The sequence below is a fragment of the Diceros bicornis genome, chromosome 8 (assembly GCF_020826845.1).
Source record: "Diceros bicornis minor isolate mBicDic1 chromosome 8, mDicBic1.mat.cur, whole genome shotgun sequence".
NCBI lineage: Eukaryota > Metazoa > Chordata > Mammalia > Perissodactyla > Rhinocerotidae > Diceros > Diceros bicornis.
In genome coordinates, this window is record NC_080747.1 from 81,404,898 (window position 1) to 81,424,246 (window position 19,349).

Here is a 19,349-nt window from a genome sequence, read left to right on the forward strand (position 1 = left end):
TCAGATCAGAGCAGTGCTTCTCCGGGTGCGCTTCCAAGACCAGCAGCAACAGCATCGCCTGGGAACTTGTCAGAAATGTACTTCTCAAGCCTGCCCCCCTAAACCCACCAAACGAGAAACACTGGGGAGGGGGCAACACAGTCATCTGTGTTTCCACAAGCCCTCCAGGTGACTCTGATGCCCCTCAAATTGGAGAGCCATTGGAGTAGAGAAGTTCGCAATTTCAGGAGGGAAGCAATGAAGAAAGACATGACTCCATGTAAGGAGGAACCAAGTTTATTAATGACAGCCTTTATTACAACCACTCTCAAGTGTAAAAAATAAAGGGTGATTGAGTGAGGTTTAAAACTCGCTTGGACTTGCCGTTTGGCCTTTCACGGGATGTCCCAAAGGGTGGGAATCTGGCCTGATTCTGAATCAACTGGTCAGGTGGAGTTCACTGGAGAATGAGGCAACAAACAAGAGACAAGCGTGCCAGTCGGAGAGCTCAAGTCTTCTCCATGTTGGGATGACATGACAGCATGACAACTGGGGAGGGGGCAGAGATGAAATAATCTTACAGCATGAATATGGAATGAACATCTCTAACTATACACAGACGCAAAAATACACACAGGCAGAGTCATACACACACCCAGACTCTGGAGATTTTCAAAGCATTTTTGTTCTTTCTCTGAGCAGACTGACACATTCATCAGCCACAGCAATGCAACATGGGGCTGAAATGGAAAACCTTGCCAAATTTCCACAAAGTATGCTAGCTGACCGCCCAGTTATGTGTTGGCAAATGTGTCATCACCGTAAAATATGCCTGTGGTTTTCCCAGCATTCCACAGACTAATATCTGCTCCCCAGGAGAGTGACATCCTGGCAGACACCCGTTGGATTAAAATCTGGGGGCAAAACCTGTCCCTCCCACCTGGAGTGGGGTCAGGGGTGGGTGGCAGCACCTGGAAGTGGTCTCCCACCTTGTGTCACAGAACCTTGCCCGTCAGTGCACCCCCCTCCAGGGTACTTGTGCTTTGTTAGCATCCTGATGGTGGGCCGGCACTAGGAGAACAGAAGGAGCTCGGGCCATGCACTCGTTTCTTTTTTTTTTTAATAAAAACAAACTAAAATCAGAAGGGGAAAAACCCATGAGAAGCTGTTTGATTGTGTCAACACTGTTTCAAAACCAGGTTTAATTCCATTTGAAGAGAAAGAGGGGAGGCTGCAGGAGAGGCCACGACGAGGATGCGCTGAAGGGACTGTTGAGTCCATGGAAGCAGCTGCGACAGCACAGTTGGTCCCTCCCCACCCGGGAGGACACGCCACAATGCTGTGAACCCAGGAAACAAACGCTGACCAAATAACACTTGTAACTGTGTGCAGGAAAGATGGCAGGAAAAGGAGCTGGTGGATTCAGATTCACAGGTCATGCAGGGAGAGTATACAAAAAAAAAGTAACATTCGAGCTGAGTAAGAAAACACTTTAAAATTTAAGAGAAACTGTATCATAGCTTTCACTTTTGGGAGACAAAACAAAACCCGAGTATTCCAGAGTTTCCAACGAGTCCAACAACTAGTTTGGTGGGGTGAGGGGTATTTAATTAATACCTCTCATTAACCTCATTTTCTCCTCGGATTTCACTGATAAAGCTCAAGCCTACTTAGAAAAATGATCTGTCCCGCTAAAATTCAGCATCGTGAAGTGCTCCACGCCCTTGCTCAGCGCATACGGAGAACATAACTTCTTAGGAGGAGACACTCCAGGAGTCACCAAACGTGCCCACCCATTCTTGTTGAATGCCACCACAGAATCTGAACCCAAGGACAAGCTGCTTTCTTCTTGGGATGATAGTTGTGACGGGTCCTTGAAATGTACAGAGAAGGGAGGCCCACACCCCACAGCCTCAGCTAAGGGGCTGCATTCTAGAAAAGATGTACTTCTTTAGCCATGGAGCAGAAGGCAGACCCTTCAAGGTGTGATGGAGGGCACAGCTGCCTCTCCAGCCCTCCGGTTACCCAAGTAGAGAACAAGACTGTGTTTTCCACAAATTCAAGAACATCTGGGCCCCCTTCCCTCCCCTTTCTCTTTTTTGGTAAGTATCCAACCATCCATAATTCATGGCTACAGTAGAGATTCAGGCGCAACAACTTTCATACTGGTTTTTGTTTTTGTTTTTTTTAATTCTGTCAGTGAGCAGCATTTCCCAGTTTTACCCCCCAAACAACAAGTTCTTGGCAGCTCCATCCGGTGGGATTGCAGGATGCCTCTGCGACTAGGGTCTGTGCAGCGTGGATTCAGCTGGGCACGCCGGAGGGTCAGGGAGGCTGGGTCTGTCCAGTGTCTTGCAGCAGCCGTTGCAGGGGCTCTACCAGCTAGCCCTGACAGCTTCAATATCACTAACCAAATTCTGGGCCAGGCATATCCCGAAAATCTGAGCAAGGAAGGAAAAGAGAGTCAAACAGGGAAACTCTCAACTTCATTAAGCTTTTCCTCGGCCAATGAATCCCGTTGCTCTTATCTTTGATTTTTTAAATTGAAAAATAATTCATACTGTAAAATGCATCCTTTTAAAATGTATAATTCAGTGGTTTTTTACTATATTCACAAAGATGTGCAACTATCACCTCTATCTAATTCCAGAACATTTTCATTACCCCAAAAAGAAACTCTGTACCCACTAGCAGTCATTCCCATCCCTGTAGCCCTTGCAAACACTAATCTCCTCTCCATCTCAATGGATTTGCCTATTCTGGACATTTCATATAAATGGAACCATACAGTATGTGGCCTTTTGTGTCAGTTTGCTTTCAAGAAGCAAAATGTTTTCAAGGTTCATCCCTGTGATAGCTTGTAACAGTAGTTCAATCCTTTTGATGGCTTGAATAATATTCCATTATATGGATAAACCACATTTTGTTTATCCATTCATCAGTTGATGGACATTTGCATTGTTTCCATTTTTTGCCTATTGGGAATAGTGCTGCTATGAACATCTGTGTACAGGTTTTTGGGTGAACATATGTTTTCAATTCTTTTGAGTACATACCTAGGAGTAGAGGGGTCAAATTTGTAACTCTGTAAATTTGTATTTGTGGGGTCAAATAGTAACTCTGTTTAGCTTTCTGAGGAACTGCCAAATTGTTTTCCAAAGAGGCTACATCATTTTCATTTCCTTCAGCAATGTATGAGGGTTCCAATTTCTCCACATCCTTGCCAACTCTTGTTATTGTCTTCCTTGTTAATTATATCCATGCTAATGTGTGTGAAGTGGATCTCATTGTGGTTTTGATTACAATTTCCCTAACAACTAATGATGTTGAACATCTTTTCATGTAACTCTTAGCTATTTGTACCTTCTTTGGAGAAATGTCTATTCAGATCCTTTGCCTATCTTTAAACTGGGTTTGTCTTTTTATTGAGTTGTTCTTTATATATTCTAGATAGTAGATCCTTACTAGATATAATGATTTGCAAATATTTTCTCCCATTTTGTGGGCTGTGCTTTCACTTTCTCGATAGTATCATTTTCAGCACAGAAGTTTTTAACTTTGATGAAGTCCAATTACCGTACTCTCTTTGGTTGCTTGTGCTTTGGTGTCATATCTAAGAAAACACTGCCTAATCCAAGGTCATAAAGATACACACCTATACTTTCTTCCAAGAGTTTTATAGCTTTAGCTCTTACATTTAGATGTTTGATCTATTATGAGTTAATTTTTGTATATGGTGTGAGGCAGGGATCCAAATTCATTCTTTTGCATATAGATATCCAGTTGGTCCAGTACCATTTGTTGAAAAGACTATTCTTTCCCCACTGAATGGTCTTGGTTCCCTTGTCAAAAATCAACTGACCATTGATGTACGGGTTTATCTCTGGACTTTCAATTCTATTCCACTGATCTATATGTCCAATCTTATGCTGGTATGTACTATTCTTGATTACTGTAGCTTTGTAGTAAGTTTGAAACTGAGAAGTGTGAATTCCCCAAACTTTGTTCTTTTTCAAGTTTGTTTTGCTATTCTGGGTCCTTTGCTTTTCCATATGAATTTTAGGATCAGCTTATCCATTAAAAAAAAAAAAAAGGCAGTTGGAATTTTGATAGGGATTGCATTGAATCTGTAGATCAATTTGAGGGGTATTGCCACCTTAACAATATTAAGTCTTCCAATCCATGAATACGGGATGGCTTTTCATTTATTTAGGTCTTCTTTAACTTCTTTCAACCATTGTGCCCCGTTTGTGACCCTCCAAGAAAAGTATCACATTTCCATAAGATGAAAACCCCAGCTCTTGGGACTGCCCAGGAGGAAAAGTGGGTGCTCCCTTCCCTCACTAGCACTTTGTCAAGGTGGTCCAGAGAGAGAAAGGGGCACAGCATGTCTGTGAAACTCCAAAAAGCCTTAACCTTGCCGCTGGGATCTACTTCTGATCCTTCTTGTCTGGCCCAGCTGTCACAATGCAGTATAATTGAGCCCATGGAAACACTGGAATGCCAGCAGGCAACTACTGGCCCAATCAACTTCTCCATCTTGAAAAGGAAAAAAGGTTTCCTAAAGTACTCCAGGATAGCAGTGTCTAAAATCAGAGCTTTAATAAAATACAAACCAAATAGTTTAAGTCTTTTCCCCAGCCCTCCAAACTATGGAGTCTTAAAAACTGTGACATTAAGGTGATTAAGCAAAGCTCCTGTCCTGGCAAGGGCTCTGCCAGGGCATCGTCTCACTGTGACATCATCCATAGAGGAGCCTTGTCTTACCTGCAGCAATGCAATGCCTATGAAAATACCAGCCACGATGGTTAAATTGTCCTGCAACCACTTCTCAAACTGGGGCACACAGCCTTTCGTGTAGATTACAATCTGCTGATCAACTTCCTTCACAAGAGAAGAGGAGAGCACAGCGTCACCATGCAAGTTCAAAAGCTCCAACACCCTTCGTGCTAAGTGACAAGATGAGATTCCACTTACTGGTTTTTGCCTGGCATCATAGCCACACTGAGTGTTGATGACATCTTCCTGGTGAGAGAGAAAACAGAAAAGCGAAATTCACTCCTTGGACAGAAAGGCCACCTAGGAATTGGCAGAAGATCCCTGGTTAACTGTGTGTAGTAAAATATGTACTTGGGCATGTAGCTGTCCCAGGGACCACGTTAAACATTTTTATACGTTATCCCTTATAATTATTACAACAATCCTCAGAAGTAGATATTAAAATATGTCCTCTTTTCCAAATGAGGAAAACTGAGGCTCAGGAAGTATCAGAAAGGATAGCAAGCCCATTATGCGGCAGGCTCAAGATTCAAAGTTGACAACCTCAAGAAGCTTATGGGGTTTGGGGGAACTGGAGACATAGACAAAAACCATGGTTAAAGGGCACAAGGACTATCCTCATTTATGTTCTTTTTGGGGGACTTCTACTTTCCAATCTGTATACTCCTGTATTATTTAAATGGTTTTTTTTTTTTTTTTTAAAGATTTTTTATTTATTCATTTTTTCCCCCCAAAGCCCCAGTAGATAGTTGTATGTCATAGGTTCACATCCTTCTAGTTGCTGTATGTGGGACTTGGCCTCGGGTTGGACGGAGAAGTGGTGCCTTGGGGCATGCCCGGGATCCGAACCCGGGCCGCCAGCATCAGAGCGCGCGCACTTAACCGCTAAGCCACGGAGCCAGCCCTAAATGGTTTTTCAATGAGGACGCATCACTTTAATAATTAAAAACAAAACAACGCCCTGACCACATATTACACGGACAGATGCCCTGACATCCCACAGGGCCTGATCAGAATGTGGGTTCTGCTGGTTTAGGTTGGTTTATTTTTCCCCTCTGCAGGCTATGGGGCAGATTCTATTAGCTTAGCATCTATGGAATGAGATATCTCTACCCAGAGACCTATAGTTGTGATGACTTCTGAGAATCTTTGGAGAGGACAGGAACTGGAGACAGAGCACAGAGTGTATCTGCTGCCAGCGCAAGGCTGCCTGGGGGCACCGTGGGCTCTGTGCCGGGCACTCTCCTCAGATGAGAGGGAGAACTGAGCCAGCAGAAGAGGTCAGCCCTCCTGCTGAGGTGAGGTCTCCAAGCAGGGAGCACAGTCCTTACCGAGTCTCAGTGTCCTTCAGACCAAGAGTAACAGCCCGGGCTGAGCTGCTTGATGGGCGACCTGCAGGGAAGTTCTGCTTTTCCACCCCTAGACCAGGGCCCCTCTTCAAGAGCCCCACACCCTCACCTCATGCCCCCTTGGCTCTGCTCCATGGGGGGAAGGGCAGGTCTGGGGGAGGACCCTGGGGACTGATGGGCCAGAGCGAGCCTGCAGTTTGGAAGGGACAAAAGCAGGACCAACTCCTCACATTTGTCGTTCGTTCTAACACTCGATTCTGGCTTTTAACTTACAACAGAGGAGTGGCATTTTAAGTCATTCTATACACCAGGCACATGATTTGACCCAAAATACAATCAAACTCATGGTAAAAGTGAGTGGCTTATAAACAGGTTTTACATTTGTTCTTTTTTTAAATAAAATACAAACCACTTACTGCAGTCATTCCAACTGAGAGTCGGGGCAGCTGTGGTTTCCCTACATGGCAGTCCCAAACTCTTCTCCTAGTGCTAATACCACCCCCAGAACTAGGTCAGGAAGAAGGGGGTTGCTAACCCTGAACCAGTGTGGAGAGCTCTCAGACAAGCCATCCTTCTCAGGAAGAAGGAGCAACGGGCCATACAGGCGGGCTGCCTGGGTCTGAAGCTCAGCTCCACCGCGTGCCAGCAACGTGAGCCTGGACAAGTTACTTCAATGCCATGGACCCTGACTGCACCTGAAAAGGGAAGATAATGGTGCTGTCTGCCAGTAGGACTATTCCAAACTTAAACGAGCCAACACACAGAAAGGCTTAGAATAGGAACCAGCACATACTGCTAAATTAATGTCAGCGATGACTCCTCCTCCTGAGAAGATCTGAGCACTACACCCCTACAAGAGCTACAATCAGGAATAAGCGGGTAAGAAGAGGTTTCAAGAGAAAAAAATCACTCTGCTCATCCCACACCCACCCCCGGCAGGCTGCGCGGAGCAGGCCAACAGCGCGCTGGCGTTCACTTACCGCGGGGTCTTTAGTGCAGCAGGAGAACGGCACGCCGCATCGCTCTCGACTTGCGTTGGAATCTGTGCAATTGAAGTAAATATTTAGGTTCCAATCATCAGCTCCAAAAGCCCCACAGCACTGCCACTAGAGCAAACAGGAGAGAATTAGCACATCGCGACTTGGAGGCGACCGGATGCCTACGCTCACACCCGCCAAACGACCCACACCAGCTTCTGCCAGCTCTAACCGTCTCTTCTGTCTCAGGATTTGTTTTTAAACCAAACTGAACCTAAAGGGCCCCTTTAAAAGCTTCCAAAGTAATTAAGGCCGAAGGTTTCTAAGGATGTGTTGGCATGTGATTTAAACAATCGATGAGACCCGTGGTGGCAGGTAGAGCGGAGTTGTTCGGCAGGGCTCAGTTACAACAAGATCTGTTTGGCTTGGGCACATGTAGGAACATTCCATAAGGATCAACAAGACACTAAAACAGTGGTAGCATCTGAAGTAGGTAACTGGGGTTGTGGGTAGGATATCTAGAGGCCAACCTTTTTAAAATTTTGATCTCTACACCTTAAAGGTTTTCTAAAAAATTCATTTTATTGAGGTATAACTGACATAGAATAAACTGCACCTATTTAAAGTGGACAATATTACAAGATTTGACATACGTATACATCATGGAGCCATCACCCCAAGCAAGATAGCAAACACACCCATTACCTCCAAAAGTCTGAGAGGCTTGCGTTTCATTAAATATCTGCTTCTATTCTGAATTTTTTTTAAACAAGAGCGTATATTTACATTTCCAACTTAAAAAATTCAATCATCTAATTAAAATACAATAAAACGAGCTGCTAAATTCAGTGGGTCTTAAAGGGGGCCTGATTCAAGGGCTGCTCCACAAGCCCCCGACCCCCACCCTGTCACTCCCCTGGGCTGGCCTAGCTCTACTTCTCTGACTTAAAGACACATCAAGCCTTCATCATTTTAAGGCTTTCAGGACCAATAGCTACTTCAAAACATTAAATTCCATGACAGAAAAATAAAATCACATGAAATAACAGTATTTCCATATAAAGCAGACAGCATTTCAAGAGAACGTGTTTACGCATATTCTTCCAACTCATCTGGTCCTCCGAAGGCTTGGGTTGTTCATCTGGAGGTCTGCCTACAAAGCTCCATCAGATTTGTCATGCAAACTAGTCAGCAATAATACTTGGCAAGGTGTGAGCCTGCATCCATTATGACCTCACAAAACAGTGAAGTCTGTCGAGGAGACGAAACAGGGCTTAATTTCACACCTGAGGTACAGCTTACGCCAGGTTGGTCATTGCTGCCAATGAATGAGACTAAGACAACCCAGCCCATTTCTGACTGCCTAGCAAGGGAGGGTTGGGAGTGGTCTGCCTCATGGTGATGGCCGACCAGCCCTCTCCTCCCTTTATCAAAGGGGACCCCAACTCATTCTGGAAAACTGTCCAACGAAAGGATGGTTGTTGGTCCCTGGGGCTTCTGTATGCTCTCCAGTCCTGCCATATACATTAATGTCACGGACACCACTGTCCAGGTCTGCTCTGCTTACCCCATTTTTCAGTGCATGCAAATAAAGACGTGTCAGTTTGTAGGACAATAACTCCTTAAGCCTTACATAAAACCATGCACATCTTATTAGAGTGTCATAATATCCCCATGAGTTCAACAGTAGCTATTATTATTTCCATTTTACTGTTGGGGAAATAGGTTAAGGTCCTATTAGCACAAGACTGAGCTAATCAGATTTTGGCACTAGATCTGTATCTTCTGACCCCGTGACCCCGTGTTTATGCCATCTTGCATTGTGAGTGAACCAGGGCATGTGCTACGTGGTTTGCATTGCGGGGGCCGTAACAGAGTGATGTTCAGAAACCTGAGCGGGAGGGGGCTCCATTGTGCAGACTCTTCACTTGTCAGTTACCACCAGGGCTCAGAAGTTTCAACTTTTTGTTTTAACTGCATGTGCTATAATAATATTTAGATGGGCTTATTTTAGGAACTTTGTGGACAAATATTCTATTGCTAGCATATTATTATGAGCTGTGAAATGTGGAGGAAGACTAAAAAGAGGGCAAGGAACAAGAAAGAACCCACATTTAACATCAAATAAAATGTTAAACCCATAGCAAAACAATATTCCTCAAATGTCAATAGGAGAGGGCAACTGTGATTATAACCTTTTTCTCAAGAATTTTCTTCTTTGTACCTCTACCTTAGTAGAAATTGAGATGAATGACAATAGGATTGTCCTTGTATCCTGAATTTCCATTTAGGTTACAAATCATGTAAGTCACAGAGCAAGTCAGAAAATAATAAATGGACAAGCAAGCAAACAAAAAACCATGCAGGAAAGTCAGAAGTAGGTTCCAGCTGGCAGATGCAGAAGCCAGGAGGAGTGTTCATTCGGGTCATCCTTCCGAGAAGGCTTTCAACTTGAAAATAAACCAAATTTAAACTTACATATTCCTGGGTGAAGTCTATGAGGTTTTGCAAGTCAATGTCATCCCTGTATGCTCTGATGTTGTTGTTTATAAAGAAATACAGCTGGTCTTTGATCCAGTCTTTGAAAACAAATGCCAGAACGCCGGCAGTGAGCTCCAGGAAGAAAATAATTCCCAGGAACACAGAAAACTAAGACAAAAGACACATACACGGAGATCAGTTATAAGGGCTATTTTGATCCTACATAGTTAAATGGTTCCTTCTAAAAAGGTTTGTAATTACATTGGGTTGTTACACATGTCCAAAGCAGATAATCTTCAGTTCCTTAAGATTCATTAATAGAATATTACACTCCACAAAAGGATTTTTAAAAATCATTTCATAATCACATTTCAGGGGCTCTGGTGCTCCATTTAGTAATTAACCAACAAGGCCCATAAGCAAACATGGATGACACGAATTTCTCATTAGACCCACATTAAGACCTAATGAATTTCTCCTGATTAATGTACTGCCAGACGCTTGAATGATGACCTGCCCCTACCTCTAGTGAGCTTCTGTAATGTTGAAAGATAAATTATCCCAATATTTAAGATCGCCTGTCATTTACTACTGTGGCCTTGATTCTGTATTTGCAATATATTCTTTTTTTGGATTCAGACACTGTTTTAATTCCTGTTGGCACCTGCTTTACAGGGTAAAATAGCAGATGTGTTCTCATCTCAGATGAAGAGTTCAAAGAGGAAGGCGGGGGGTGACCGTGCCAAGAAGAAAATTTCCCATCCTGAAGCAGATGAAGCCACTGGGCTGAGGGCTTTCTCGGGATGCTGGCTGTGCTGGCCTTTCTTTGTGAAGCGTCAGTCTTGGCATATTTTAAGTAACATCAACATGCAGCCAAAGGAAGACTTCTGGCTAATGTAGACAACAAGAGGCTAGAGACCATGGGTAATGTTATAATTGCCCATAAAGCTGGGGAAATTTCCCTTCCATCTAGAAGACACAGAAGAGCCTCGTCTTAGTCATATCAATATACTGTTCACGCCCACAGTTCTTTCCACCTCCTACCACCCCCACAATCTTACCCTTTTCAAATTATTTTGCTCAAACAGATTATGAGAAATGAGTCTGTGAAGGATCAGAGGGTATACTGCAGCCAAACTTCAGGTGTCAAGGACAGAAAGAGACACGGGGCCACATCTGCTCGGCAGGGCTCCTGAGGGCGGCAGTACAGTGAGTGGTTGAGGAGGCAGAGGGGCTGGAGCTGTCTGCTGTCTCTGTCCTCAGCAAGCAGACACCAAGCAGCCAACCAAGAGAAAAATGTACTGGGGAGGGATGCAAAGGAAACTACAAGATACTGATTAAAATTAAGAAAGACAAAAAATGTTTATTCATTCAGCAAACGTCTACTGAATCACCCAGAACAGATCAGGCCCTGGGCTGCTGGGCTTTGCAGAAGCAAGGATGAGTCAGACCGTACTCCTGCCTCCAAAGACCTCACAGTTTTGTGTGATTTGGAGGTGGCTGTAGGAGAGAACAGTGGAGTGGGGCCATTTCACATTAGATGTCAGCATATCATCTGACAGATGTCAGTGCTTATGCAGCACGCCAAGTGCACTGCTGGGAGTGTGGGCATGAGGGGAGGGGTGGAAAGAAGAAATAAGTGCCCAGCAAAGTCTAGGACCCCAAGGTTTAGGCCCCAATTCTAGACCCTCCAGCTAAGCCCCTCAGGTTCCATAGAGCTGCTGGTTGCCTGTCCTTGATGAGTTCACTAGAAATAGAATCTACACAGTTCTTAATTATCATCAGTGCTACCAATAATTCTAAAATAAGCTTTCTTCAATCTAGAAAAAAGGATAGAAAAACAATCATATCACTTTTACGCAATGCCTACCCCATAGTATAACACAATCCCCTGCCCTTTATTAGCAACCACACTCTACACATGTAAACAGGACAATTATCCCATGGAAATGAGATCGTCGCTCACATGCGTGCACACAGAGAGCACCAAGACAGAGGCATGCAAAGGTTTTAATTAGGTTTTGTTCTCACCTCCATAAGGTTAGGCAAGTTCATTTTCCAGTCACCTTGGTAAATTTTCTCATAATGTTACATAATATACATATCAAAAATTGAGTCCAAATTAAATTCTTATCAAGTATTTGGCAGAAATCTGCATGCCATGGGCCCTGCGAGCTAATTCTCCCCATTTCCAAAGGTGCAGAGGCTGACGCACAGGCCTCCTTCTAGGCCTCAGTCAACCAGGAAGCTCCATTTCCATTTCACAGCATCTCAGCTCTCAGATTGCCCCTCAACAATTCTCCTGCCTTATGGCATCGGATCCTTGAGGCTGTCTGGAGTCACGCTGACATTTACTTCCTACTTATTTCATAGCTCCTGCTCAAAGAATATTCTGGGCCAGTTTTTATTGTTCGTACAAAATAGAGAGAGAAGCCATTTTAAATATTCTCCAAGATTTAAAAAAGCCAAGAAACAACACAATTCTCTTCATTTCCAACATGACACTTCATAAATTAAGGTGCTGATATAGAGAAATGTGTATATTTCTTTTCAGTTAACTCTAGTATCTTCAACTACAAAAATAATAAACTACATTAAAGGGCCTACCCTTATAAATGAAACTATATTCAAATAAATCATATTAAAGGGGATCCCACATTTTGGGGCATGGAGGCTAAACCAGACAAAACAGTGGCAACCGGTAACTATGACCTGGGGCCCAATGAGGCTACAGGGAAGCTGAGTGAGGTGAGCTCTAGCCCTTGGAAGGATGTCATGCCAAGAAGACTGGCAGGTTGGCAGGTCAGGATCAAGGACAAAGCTCTCCTGGGGGCTCTGTAAGTCTCTGAGTGAGTAATGGAGTGAGTGAGTGTGTGTGTGTGTGTGTGTGTGTGTGTGTGTGTGTAAGACAAACAGAGTCTTGGGAAACAAGCTACTCCCACCATAGACCTATGTATCAGGACAGAGAACAACTGCTCATTAAACTGTACAGGGGACCAAGCATTCCTCGGTTTTCTCTGTGAGCAGGAGGCATATGAACTGTCAGGTTAAACAGCCTCCAGGATGTGGTCTGAGCCAGCTGTCCAAATCCGAAATGGGCCTCCCAGTGTGCACAGAGAGTGTGCGGTGAGTCTGCTCTTCATAGGGATATTCGAGAAGAGACGCCCGAGGACGATGTGGCAGACGTGCTGGGGAAGAGAATCACATGCATGGCTGTTGGGCATAGCTCTGGTTTTAAATGAAAATGTCCCCCGATGATGTTGTGTCAGCGAAGGCTGAGAATGATTCTAGGATATTACATTAGTACTGTTCTCTAGAAATCTCATCCTCTTCAAGCCTCACCATAGGAAGGTGGGTTTTTAAAAAGTCTCCTTTTTCTGTTCTTGGAAAGGGGAGTGGACACTGCTATGTAGAGGCTGGGAGCCAGACGCCCACCAGAATGCCCAGCGCGGCTGACAGGCACATTGAGCTGACCCGCACTGGCTGTACTCACCAAACCTCTTTCAGACACACACGTAAGCAGACGCCATTTTGTTCTCCTTTGGAAGGAATCTCCAAAGGAGAGGCTTTTACTTTTAATACTTATCTACCCCCTGGTAAAACTCCTTCTCCAAAAATACTCATGCTAACAGTGATCATACCTAACACCCTGCAAGGGAGCTAAAACCTATGCTGGTCATGCAAAAGGAAGACTTTGTACTGGCAGAGAACAGGGAGATTTGCCTTTTACTGTTTCTCCATAGTCACCAAAACCTACCGCTTACCACATTTAATCTGGTAAGCACAGCTGCTGCACCTTTGTCTGGTTTCTCTAAACCAGCTACCTGAACAGCTTCTACTGATGTGCTTAAAAGAGGGCACAAAAATCACTTAAAAGAAGAAAACTCTATCTATAGACCTACCTTAGTCCTAAAGGTATTTTAGGCATTGGAATACAAAGTCATGATATCCATGTACAAAACCTCCACAGATGGCACGGGGTGGGACTCATGTTATCAAGGAGGCATGGGTGTGTGTGGGGGGGCAGAAGCTAGAGAGCTCTCCTAGAAGAGAGGCATCGCTGGGCCGTGTCTCCGCTGGTGCCTTTGGTGTGGCTCACTCTTGCCTACAGCTGGAGGTTCCTCCTGCTCTAAGACAGGAGTGTGGCTCTCAACCTGAGTGCAGAGTGTGATACTTACGAACTTGAGAAGGAAGGTGTTCTCCCGAAGAGCTCCAATGCACCCTGCAAATCCCAGAATGAACATCACTCCTCCCACCACAAGGAAGAGCCAGACCGGGTCAAAGCCGCCAAGGTCGGTGATGGAAGAGATGTTGGACAGAACCCCCTGGGAGCGGAGAGAACACACAGAGTGCACCGGGGTGCGGGATCAGTTTCCAACAGGAAAAGATTATTACAGTTGTCCTTCCCCTCTGGAAGAAAAACCTCAGAGGTAATCTGATCATTAGGCGTGATTAATACTCAAGAGACACTGCAAAGAAATAAAACAAGAACCAAAAACCACTTTCTTTCTAAGGTCTAGATGTGTTCCTATTTTTAGTAAAACTACATAAAGCAAAGAAATGACCCCAAGAAAGTGACATTAGATACCCTACAGAGAAGATGTGGATGTTACCTTTGCCTTCTCTGTCCCCAAATATAAGTGGTCTTGAGTGAAAGACAGGTGTGAAAGACAAACACATGTCCCAACTCCCAGGGACAGGGCTCATCTGTGAGTCCCGGGCCACACAGATGTCAGACACCGGCTGCTCCAGGCCCTGGGCACTTCTCAGGACACAGGGGGAGAGCTGGATGCTGAGAGCCAACACAGCAGCCAGTCCAGCCACAAGCCTCTAAAGTCTTCCAGGGAAAAACCGCACCTCAGCGTCCCTCCCCGAGCTTCACCGGAGACCCTGTCGGGCTCAGATCCCAAGGCCCACTTGTGGGGTTTGTGCCCAGGGCTGTCCCAAATGGAGTTACTAGGGGTATTTCCTTACTACCTTTTCTTAAGAACTGGGATTTAAATGATTTACAAATCAAAGGTTACTTACTCCCTGGCTTTCAACCCTTTTATTCTCCTGCCAAAGGAACCCAGAGTAATTTCATTTCTCCACAAACAACGCCACTTCTTTACTGAAATCCTTTCTCCCTTAAGTGTGATATCACACCAAATGCCATCCAGAACCCAAGTTAGAAATTACGAGATTTTTTTTTTTCTAAAATGCAAGGTACATATTTACTATTCATTCCTATAGAGGCCGGCTACTATTATTTTGAAACTGTGGATATATGTCAGTCTTACATACCCAATATCATCAATATTTTATTTTCTTATTAAATTTGTTTTGAACTCTCAAAATACCCCCAGAGTATCATGGTATAGCTTGCTGTAAAGTCTTAATATTAAACAATTTGTTTTCAAAGCACTCCCAACAATCTGCAAGAACAGAAAGTATTCGTTTGATGTTATACTTGAGGAAAATGGAACCCAGAGAGGTTTGGTAACTTGCTAGAGGTCACACAGCTATTGATTTTCTGGAACCAGAACAGAATGTCCACTTTAGTACTCTTTTCCCACCAAGCAGAAGCCATGTACTTGCTTCCCAGCACTTCCCAGACAGCACTAATCGACATGGGAGTTTTAAGTTTTAACCCATTTTAAGGTTGTAGGAACATGTGGACAAGAGTATTTTGTTTGTTAGGTTTTTGTTTCTGTTGTGGGTGGGCATCAGCTTAAGAACGATAAGGGATATTAATAATAGAACACATGTGAGGAATAAAGGACTCTTAAAATGCACAACTTTAACCCTATGAAAAAGGCAAAGGGTTTAAATAAAGTCACAGATGAAGGGTTGGGAGATTATGAAAGCAGTTAGGAATGTAGGGTGTTTTCACTAAATTCTGAGGTGACATCACAAGAGGCAACCACGCCCCTCATGAGGCTGTTTAGACCAATGGTTTGATCCAATGCTGTGTTTCTTAGATTTCCAACCTCTGAACTATGAATACTCCAGGGGAAAAAGGAAAACATGACAATACTGTAGCCAGTTGTCCACCTACACAAACGATGCTGAGAAAACAACTGTCCGAGGAGTCAGAGGGGACCCACGTGCTAGCAGTGAGGGTCCAGTGTTGGAAGGAAATCAACCTCTTCAGCAGAATGCCTGTAAGCGCAGGTGTTAATACTTAAAGTCTTAATGTTCTAGACCTGCTCAGCCAGGCAAAGAGAGGACTTTGAGCGTACATGATAATATACTTAAAATTTTAAAAGTTAACTTAATTATGGGAGAAGTAGACTCAGTTTACTTGGCACTACAATGAGGAGGCAGCAGAGGTGGAAATGACAGGAAAAGACGTCAGTTCCATCATAAAGAGAACTTTCTAATGCCAGCAGCTCTCCAGCAATGGAGCAGACAAGGCTGCCCCGGAAACGTGGGCTTCGCCTCAGCAGGGGGCCAAAGCTGGGACCCTCCATCAGCAGCGCTCTGGGAGGGATTCCCAAATTGGATGGGAAATTGGGACTTGATGATCTTTAGGTCCTTTCCAACCTTAAGACTATTCTATGATTTCACCCATTTTTTTTTTTTTGTGAGGAAGATCAGCCCTGAGCTAACACCTATGCCAATCCTCCTCTTTTTGCTGAGGAAGACTGGCCCTGAGCTAACATCTATTGCCAATCCTCCTCCTTTTTTTCTTCAAAGCCCCAGTAGATAGTTGTATGTCATAGCTGCACATCCTTGTAGTTGCTGTATGTGGGACGCCACCTCAGCATGGCGACAAGTGGTGCATCAGTGCGCGCCCGGGATCTGAACCCTCGCCACCAGTAGCAGAGCGCATGCACTTAACCGCTAAGCCATGGGGCAGGCCCCGACTTCACCCATTTTTAATAGACTTTTTATTTGTGATTCACACTCAAGTCTGAGCAGAGATCAGATTGTTCCCAAACACTCTTCCAGAGTCCATGGCTGTAGACGAAGAGCTCCCTGGATGAGGGCCAGCCAGCTAGCACACACACCTGAGCCTGCAGTACCAAGGGTCCCTCCCAAAAAGGCAAAACGGACGATCCCAACTGGCAGCAGATTCCTGGATCGTTTGTCCTCTCTGGGTTTAATTTGGAGCATGAAAATCTGGCTTCTCAGACAAACTCATTTTCATACTTTTACTCTCCCCAACCTGCAGGGGCAGTTTTAATTGAGAGGCCTTCCACCGTTTCCATGGAAACGACAATCATTTGGGGGCCTAGCTGGACTGCATAGTCTACTCATTTAATCCTAAATTCTGGCAAAAGACAGGGCTGGAGACAGACTCCGAGAGCTTGTGGGAAATAATGTTCTCCAAAGCAAGGAAAATACTACCAAAATATACTTTATTTTTAAGGAATTCATAACATACCTAGATAGTTATCAGTTGAAAACTTACTCAAGTCTTAAAACACAAAGTGTGGAAGTCAATGCCCAGTGCCCAGTTGTCTTTCCCTTGGGATTAGAATTATCACCTAGATGGAGATGAGAAAAAGACTTACTTTCTCACCTGTGCAGTGTTCCCAAATACTCACTGAAGAGCAGCCTTACTGCTTCTGACTACACAGAGGTTAAGCAGGAGCTAAACATAACCTTGGCAGCAGAGATTTTGGATTACAAAATGACAGTTCAGCCTTCTGTTGTCTTAAACACGGGGCCTCTCACCGGACTTTTTAATTTTGTTAAGCTCAATTTGACAAATGAGTAAGAAGTGCTAGAACATGCCTGTTGAAGAATAATTATAATTAAGGCTTGCAGTTGACAAGAAGCCGGAAGAAGAAAAAGCTAAGACTACAGTTGAGTCTGCCAAGTGATTTAAAATAGACATTCCAGTTCATGGCAAATCCTCGGGAATGCACAAGAACACCAGCAGACACCTGGTCTTCTGGGAACCTGTGGACACCAGCCTCTTCTTTGGGGAATGGCACTTCTTCCCCACATCCACTCCATGAGCCCTTAGAGCTGCCAGTTCTCACAGGACCCCACCACCCCAATGAGAGTTTGGAAGCCTGAATCCCTCTCCTTGGACACCAGGATTTAGACCAGGGACCTCTCTCTAGAGGCTGAAGCTATAAAATGCCCAACTCCGGCACCACGTGTGGTATGTTTTTCACCCCGTGGAGAAAGTCAGTCTGCAGTGAGAAATAGCCAGTGCTTAGGCAGAAACAAAGAATAAGCATAGGGAGGGAAAACCTTGACAGTATTGTAACCCCTGGCCTGACCGTGAGCTCTGTGAGTCACTCCAGGACCCTGAGAGGACAGCCCTTGACTGCATGAGCTGGGTCTGCATCTGCGTCTGCGGAGGCCCGCACAACGCAACAACAGCTGTGAAGAAGCGATGCTTTACTGTCAGCGCGCACATGCACACAAGTGCCCAGGACTAAAAGCTCACACTCTATGCTAGGAAAAAAGTGGTGGGGTGGGGTGAGGGGCAGACAAGCGGTAGAGGGACGTGTTGGATTTCATATGGTTCCTGTAGTCGGCTGGCTGTTATTATCCAGGCAACGTAGGAATTAAGCCAGTGTCAACAGGTCTGCTTCATGTGGACTCTATCGATTCGGTATCACTAATGAAACGAGTAGTTCTGGATGGAACTTTTAGGTGCCTTGTGTATGTCACTGACAAATAATACTTACATGATTTAAGCCTCAATTCTTAATGTAAACTTGAATGTTCAGTCATTGGGTTTAAATACCAACTTTTTAGAACTCAAACTTATTGAAAAAAAAAAATAAAAATGTCATCTGGCTGCTCTCTTCTGTACCCAGAACGGCTGCTTCTGCTACAAGTGCACACACAGAGCCCGGCACTTACACCCCAGTAGTAAGTCTTCTCCTTCTCCTACCTGAATCCTGCGGGCAAAGCCCTGGGAGTGACAGACGTCAAGGGCACTGGACTTGGTGGATAAAGTCAGAAAACATTATCCTCTGAAGCTGAATCTAACTGGAGTGGGGATAAGGATGAGAAGCAGAGCAATTAGCCACTTGTACTTATTCCGTCAGCCACTTGTTTTGGTTGACATGCAAGTGGAATTCTGAACAGTAGCCACAGAGATAGAAAGGGACAGCGGCAGAATAAGAGAGACAGAGACCAAGATTGTAGGTCACCAGAAACATATTCAAGAGTACAGACTCAAGAACACAGGAGGATTTCCTATATATATATATTCTTTATTATACATTCAGATTATATTAATAAAAACTGACACGATGAACATGCACAAGAATTCTTCATAGTCACACTGCATGTTCCTGTATCTATATTTTTATGACCTCAGTCATCTCCTCTAAGTCTACAGCTGTTGCTGCAGCAGAGGCAAAAACAAATTGGCCATAACAAAAGTGCTCCTATAAAGACAAAATGAATACCAGTCAATTTAAAAAGTTGAAAGAAACAAAAATATTCAGTAAATTAGCCATTCCACAAATTGGCTTTTGGACAACTAGCTCTTGGCATAGTAATCTGGAGCCTTTAAGAGATGGTCCTCAAGTGAAAATGGGAGATTTCCATTATCCACGAGGTACTAGACAGTATCACTCAGAACTTAGCAAGGAGACCAACATGTGTCTAAAAAGAAATAAGACACGTTAGTGGAACGTGTCTGAGGCAGTCATTATAACAGAAGTTTAGACAGCCAACAAACAAAAAATGTACCGATGTGCATCCATCATGCTAAAAGGGAGTCTCAGATATTCCAGCCATTTAGACAAGCCTGCTCTAGAGTGTGGCAGAGAGCATTCCATCCCACGCAAACCATCCTCTACTGGATCAAACCCACCTGGCTCAC

The 19,349-nt window shown here is 44.3% G+C and overlaps 1 protein-coding gene across 2 annotated transcripts in view; it reads right to left on the reverse strand.

Annotated features, from left to right (window-relative positions):
* Positions 1-260: 260 nt before the first annotated feature.
* Positions 261-19,349, reverse strand: part of TSPAN5 (tetraspanin 5) — a 157,522-nt gene continuing 138,433 nt past the window's right edge. Inside the window, exons 3-8 of one of the 2 annotated variants that reach the window (XM_058547549.1) lie at positions 13,744-13,890; positions 9,563-9,733; positions 7,088-7,213; positions 4,957-5,004; positions 4,747-4,863; positions 261-2,420 (exon numbers count right to left, since the gene is read on the reverse strand). In XM_058547549.1, coding sequence (XP_058403532.1) covers positions 2,355-2,420; positions 4,747-4,863; positions 4,957-5,004; positions 7,088-7,213; positions 9,563-9,733; positions 13,744-13,890 — 675 coding nt within the window. In that variant the 3' untranslated portion in view covers positions 261-2,354. The remainder of the gene's footprint in view (positions 2,421-4,746; positions 4,864-4,956; positions 5,005-7,087; positions 7,214-9,562; positions 9,734-13,743; positions 13,891-19,349) is intronic. The other variant, XM_058547550.1, reaches the window with a different exon arrangement.